The sequence below is a fragment of the Egretta garzetta genome, unplaced genomic scaffold (assembly GCF_000687185.1).
Source record: "Egretta garzetta isolate BGI_Z169 unplaced genomic scaffold, ASM68718v1 scaffold209, whole genome shotgun sequence".
In the NCBI taxonomy this organism is placed as follows: Eukaryota; Metazoa; Chordata; class Aves; order Pelecaniformes; family Ardeidae; genus Egretta; species Egretta garzetta.
In genome coordinates, this window is record NW_009260839.1 from 2389683 (window position 1) to 2395979 (window position 6297).

At 48.4% G+C, this 6297-nt stretch overlaps 1 protein-coding gene across 1 annotated transcript; it reads left to right on the forward strand.

Annotated features, from left to right (window-relative positions):
- Window positions 1–2542: 2542 nt before the first annotated feature.
- Window positions 2543–5510, forward strand: C1QTNF2 (C1q and TNF related 2). The gene is made up of 3 exons (XM_035902509.1): window positions 2543–2620; window positions 3356–3604; window positions 4897–5510. Exons 2-3 carry the CDS (start codon window positions 3364–3366, stop codon window positions 5508–5510), a joined length of 855 nt encoding a protein of 284 aa, XP_035758402.1. The 5' UTR covers window positions 2543–2620; window positions 3356–3363.
- Window positions 5511–6297: the final 787 nt, after the last annotated feature.

Here is a 6297-nt window from a genome sequence, read left to right on the forward strand (position 1 = left end):
AGCCACGCGGAGCAGGGACACTGTGGCAGCCAAAGCTATATGGGAGACGTGGCAAGAGATGCATCCCCCCAGGCTTCTGCCTGCAAGGCTCCTCCATGGCCAAAGAGTCTCCAAAACCCTATTAACAAAGACATTAATTAAAATGCCATTAGAAAAGTAAGACCTCAGCTAAAACCATGCTGCGTGGCCTCCAGTGCCAGGCCTGGCGCCTGTACTGCGGAGAGGAAAGATGCTGATCTGTTTCCAATTTGCTTTCTGGAGCTCATCGGATGTTCTACATTGAGGAGCAATTTTCCTTTTAAGGTGGAACAGCACAAGGTTTGTTTTCTTTCAAAGAGATTTCTTTAAGAGGATATTTATAGACCCTCTTGTGAATGTGACTGTGCTTTGCATCCCACAGGCACTGCTGTGATGTGGGATGAAATGTTCTTGTGGAGCCGTTAATTAACACTGACTTGGGAGCTGCGCCAGAGCCAGGCTCCAGGTACTCAAATGTTCCCCATCTATCCAAGTATCGGTACTACAAATCTCCCAGCCTTGGGGTATTTTGTTTGCACCATTTTTTATCCCAGAAGGTCAGCTAGCTGGGTTGGCTGAAGGTAACAGAAGTACTTAGGGTAAGAAACTTTAGGAGAAGGAGCTGCCCTCCTGCCCTGTGCTCCCTCATACCCGTTCCTTCCTCTACATGAAGCAGTCCCAGCTTTTTTCCAGGTTATGCTCCACAATGACATTTTTCCTTGCCACGACTTATTAGCATCATCCACCTCCAAACGCCTCTCGCTTCTCTTCCGCCCCATTTGAGGTGGTTACTGGGAAGCAGGGATATAGCTTTCCTTGGGATCTCCCCGCTCCACAGGTATTTTAACATTTTTTTTCCCTTTCTGTGAACCGAGAAGCCTTTATTCAACTGCCCACATTAATATTGGTTGGTGATTTCTGTCTCATAAGGCCATTAAACCAACACCTTTCACCAGCAGCAAATAAACTTAGGTACAAGAAAAGCAAAAGAAAGCTGAAGAACAAAATGACTTAGCAGCCAAATCCAGCTTGGCGATCTGTTTTGCATTTCCCACTCCTCTGCACGTTCTTAATTATAACATATCACAGAACTGGGGGGCTCCCACTCAGCATTAATGTGTAGCATATTGCTCGCTGGATTTGGAGCGTGTAATACGCATTTCCACCCCCTTCAGGAGCCAATACCAGGATAAGAGCGCTAAGGCCAACATGAAATTTATACAATACTTTAAGCATCTTATTTCCAGTGCAGGAGTTAAACATAACACTACTGGGGAGATGCTAAAGCCGCCTGGTATTTGACTTAATGCCAGGCAGGACCTTGCCACTAACAGACTGAAAGGTCTGGGATATCCCAGCTGATCCTCTATTGCATCTGTGTTTAACTACACATTTGCTTCAGCACCAAAGCTTGAAAAAATATGTGAAAGGCAGTTTGCTTGCTTTTCAATCCTTGCTTATATTCTGGATTTTGTTAGCAGCTCTTCAGGATGTGATAAGAAAGCCCATGCAAACAGATGATTCTCGTAAAATATTTAACTCCCTACCATCAGAGGTAGCTGTAATAAGGGAAAAGACTAAAATTCATAGGAGTCTTTTCCGTCAAATAAGAGTGTGCAACTCTTAGCCATTTATCACCAATACAACTCTTACCCCCGGGCTAATTCCTTGAAAAAAAAAAATCCTTTGGCTTTAGCTTGATCTCTCCTAATCAAAGAGCTACTGAGAAAAGAGTGAACCAGCCTCAGATTTGTCTGGAGCAGTTTTAGGCTTTGTGTCTCATTTCTCCAGCCACAGAAGCCAAAAGAAAGAAATTGGGGCAGGTGATGCCTTTCATCCCCCAGCAGCTGGTTTCCATATTCATAAAACTGCAAAAGTGCCCGACTCCACCAGCATCCCCCCTCAGCCCAGGGTCAGTGCCCACCGGGGAGCACTGGCCCTGCTGGGGAGCTGGTGGCCATGGCCATAACCTCCCTCACCAGCAGAGCAAAGGGAGGACAAAGTCCTCAGCCTGGGCACAGGGAGGCCTTCTGTCCTGGGGAGGGGATGGCAAGAGCACCTTTACCCACAGGTAGTCAGAAGCTGATACCGTAGGGGAAATCCCCTTTTTTACTAGTTCTGTAACCATGTGCAGAACACAAATTCTCTTTTAAATGCCAGAGTCTGGGGTGGGTCATGCATGAAGATGGGTTCTTGTCAATCATCCTGATTTTGAGCATCTTCTCTAAGCTGCTGATACATCCGAGCACTATTTCAAGATGCAGCAGAGTTACTCAGGAGTGGCACATGGTGCACAGCTATTTGCAAACAGCTCCATCCCACAGACATCCTGGGGGATATTTTACTGTATAATAACTGCTCTGTATCATTAGCAGGTTCATGGGAATAGCTTTATTCCAGAACTTACTTTCTATTGCTATCTCCCCATGCAGGAGTGGAGCAAGACAAGCCCAGGAGGCTCAGCCTCCCCCTGTGAATGAAGGCAGAGCCTAGGATGCTCCAAAAAAGCCCTTGGCATTTGCTGTACTTAAGCAATGGCTTGCATTACCAAGCCAGGAGACAAACAGCAGCCGGGGTTTTAGCAGTTACCTTTCTCTCCAAGGTGATTGTTAGCAACAAACAAAGACTGAGCTACTGCTCCCACGGCGAGGCGGGCTGGGACAGCGAGAGGTTAGGAAGCCACCGGCGAGGCTGCAGCGGGGCCGGTCACAGCTGCAGGGGGGCTGCACCCCGACACCGAGCCAGAGCCTGGTCGGGTGATTTGGCTGCAGGTTGTGCCGAGCTGCGCAGCCAAGCTGCGATGAGGAACAGGACTCTCGCAGCTAGAGAAGAGGCTCAGTTCATACTGTCAGGCAGCAGGGACTGCTTTGGCCCAAAGCCTCCGTGAGCCTATCTTCTAAATTCAGCCCCGCATCACACGACGGGTTTTGTGCTTGGTAAGAAACCCTCATGACCCAGCCGCAGGGCAGGACTTACCAGAAAAGGTTACACCAAAACCCCTTCTTCTTCCTCCACTCTGCTAATCCTGAGCAGGCTGCTTTCTACCCCCATCTGCCATCGCTACTTGTGTTTTGGGGAAAAGGAGGCCCAGGGAACAAAACAAGGGATGGCCACAGATACAGTCTCAGAGACGAGCAAGTTTGAAAAAAATATGGATCAGACCTAGAAAAGCCAAATCCTTGAATTCACGTCACACCAAAACAAACAGCTCCCCCACCCTGCCAAAAAAATCCCAATTATCTCCCATTCTGATGCAAGTCTCTACAACACAGTGTCCCAGCGGAGGGGTCACCACCGTACCCACACATGCCAGCTATGTCCCATCTCCTTTTCACAGGCTATGCCATGATCTCCGCCGTCCTCCTCCTCTGGACTGTGCCCTGCGTGGCAAACCACATCCTCGGGGGCTTTGCCAAGGGAGCGCTGCAGGAGGGTCCCCAGCTGGCCTGCAGCCTGCCGGGACCCCCTGGGCCACCCGGCCCCCCCGGGGCACCCGGGGCTCCAGGCACGGTTGGCAGGATGGGCTTCCCAGGGAAAGATGGCAAGGATGGGAAGGATGGGGATAAAGGCGAGCACGGCGATGAAGGTAAGAGAAAAGCACTTCTTAACACAACAAGGGTAAAATGTAAAAGCAATAGTGCAACAGCCCAGTTAGCGGCAACGTGTCACCCCAAATCTGAGCCTCAGGACAGACGTCTCATAGAAATCTCCATTCCTCCCCCCTCACACTTGTCAGCTTCTGCCAGGGGGGTTCAGACTCACGTTATTTGCTGATAGCACCTGGATGCTGTATGCAATTCCTATTGGCTTCATTGGTTTATGAAGTGAGATTTTCCCTGTTCTGGTATACGCTCTCTGGACATGGCAAACCAGTGGTCTCTGGCCCCTGCTCTCAAGTGAAACAAAGGTGAAAAAATTAAGTACTCACTCCCCAGAGCGCTCAGCTGGGTGCCAGGCACTGCTCTGACCACACTCAGTCTAAATCAAAGCAAGCAACCACCTTCTTTAATCCCGAGGTGGGGCTCTCCAGACCCAGCCATGCAGTCAGTAAGCATTGGGACCAGCTATGGTGGGAAAACAGTGATTTCCCGTCGCCACACTGGAGCGCGCTCCTGATTCAGCGCAACACCAGCGTGCCAAAGCTGCATCAGCTTCTCTTCTCCCACCCCCAAAACAGGGAATCCAGAGAACAGGTTTCCACCCACAGCTGCATTTAAATCTAGTCTTGCCACAGCAGGTCAAGAGACTGGGTATAAATCCCCGTGAATTTGCCTTGTATCAGACACTGCTGCAATCAGCACGAGTCAGCAGTTTCGGCATTGCTGCGGCAGCCCAACTCACTTCCCATCTCAAGGCAGTCCCTGCACCGGGTGTCTTCTGGTGCATGACTGCTTCATCCCCCAGCTAGGCTGGGCTTTCAACTACACCTAGAATTTTTTTTTTTTTTTTTAACAACAGTTTCATGTTAAATTAAGGAAAAAAAAAAAGAGACAGGAGATTAAAAGTACTCTATCTGCTCAAAGCTAGGTTCCAAAAGCTTCACAAACCTGTCCCACTTCTGAAAAACCTAAGCATTTAAAGCTTGTTCTTGGCTAGCTTTATAATTAATTATTCCTCTTCCTCAAGTGAGCCAGATAACTGAACCAGCCTTTTGGTCCTCAAAAGGGACAGGCAGTCCCACTGTCACCATGCCCACTACCTACCCAGCACGGTCAGGCAGCCCTGACAGAGGCCCAGCCCCAGGTGGCATTTCATCAGGATGCTCACCAGCAAGGTTTTTGTCCTAAATGGAAATCTACTGGTGCAATGATACAACCCCTTTCCACTTGCCATATCACCTCTTTCACTGAAAAATGTACAAAGTTATTTGTCTTCTAGGTCCACAAGGCAGAACAGGAAACCCCGGCAAGCCAGGACCGAAGGGGAAGGCAGGAGCTGTCGGCAAGGCAGGCCCACGAGGGCCCAAGGGTTTAAAGGGTAATCCTGGAAAAAATGGGGCACCAGGAAAGAAAGGGCCCAAAGGGAACAAGGGTGAGACCGGGATGCCAGGACCCTGCACCTGTAATGCCAACCAAGCCAAATCTGCCTTCTCTGTGGCAGTCTCAAAGAGCTACCCAAGGGAAAGGCTGCCCATCAAATTTGACAGGATCCTGATGAATGAGGGAGGACATTACAATGCTTCCAGTGGGAAATTTATATGCAGCATCCCAGGTATTTACTACTTCACTTACGATATCACTTTGGCCAACAAACATTTGGCCATTGGCTTAGTCCACAACGGGCAGTACCGGATCAAGACTTTTGATGCCAACACTGGGAACCATGACGTTGCCTCTGGATCAACCATCCTTTCTCTGAAGCAGGAGGATGAGGTATGGCTGCAGATCTTTTACTCGGAACAAAATGGGCTCTTCTATGATCCCTACTGGACAGACAGCTTATTTACTGGCTTCCTGATATATCCTGATCAAGATTATCTCAATGAAATATAGGATGAGAAACTAACCTGTGGGAAAAAGCAGAAAACGCATGAGACCTCAGTCCAGCAAAGTGTAGCCTGTACATGGACTTGTGTGGCATTATCATACAATTCCACATTTTTGGGGCTAACAGCCTGTATTGGCTATTCAAGCATTTACTTGATGTCATCAACTAGTCCACAGGGTACCAGGACTAGTAGGACTCACCTTCAAGCAGCCTCATGAATCTCTAAAACTCGAAGCCACTCATTATATTTTCCATGATGATTCCAACACGCCATGGACATGTACCTCAAATACTGGTGCAGAATGCTTTGATTATTGTATTATTATAAAGCATGGAGACCAACAACCATTTCCTGAAAGCTGAGCTGAAAGAAGTGCCATTGATGCTGGAGACTGTACCACTGCGCCTCCTCCCTCTAAACCCCGTAAGAGTAATAATCCTTGTTAATACAGACTTACACTTTAACAGCTACTTAAAAGTCAAGAAGTTGTCAGCTAAAGTTACAAAAGTAAGAGTAGCTCTCAGCCTCATCAAAGCAGTACTAATAAGCAAAGGCATCTGGTCTAAATAGGAAATGGCACAAGAGCGAGATCTCATTTTTAAGGTTAAAGGTAAGGCTCCTCGTAAGACACAAGCTGTTGCACTTATCACCACTGGCATTTCTCAGATTTCAGCCTCGATATACCAGCGCTGGAGCCCTGCATCTGGTTTCAGACACACGTTGGTAAACTGTGACCAGAGCCTAAACTGGTCTGTGCAAGCCAAATACCCATGAGCCTCCGAGCCAGGGGG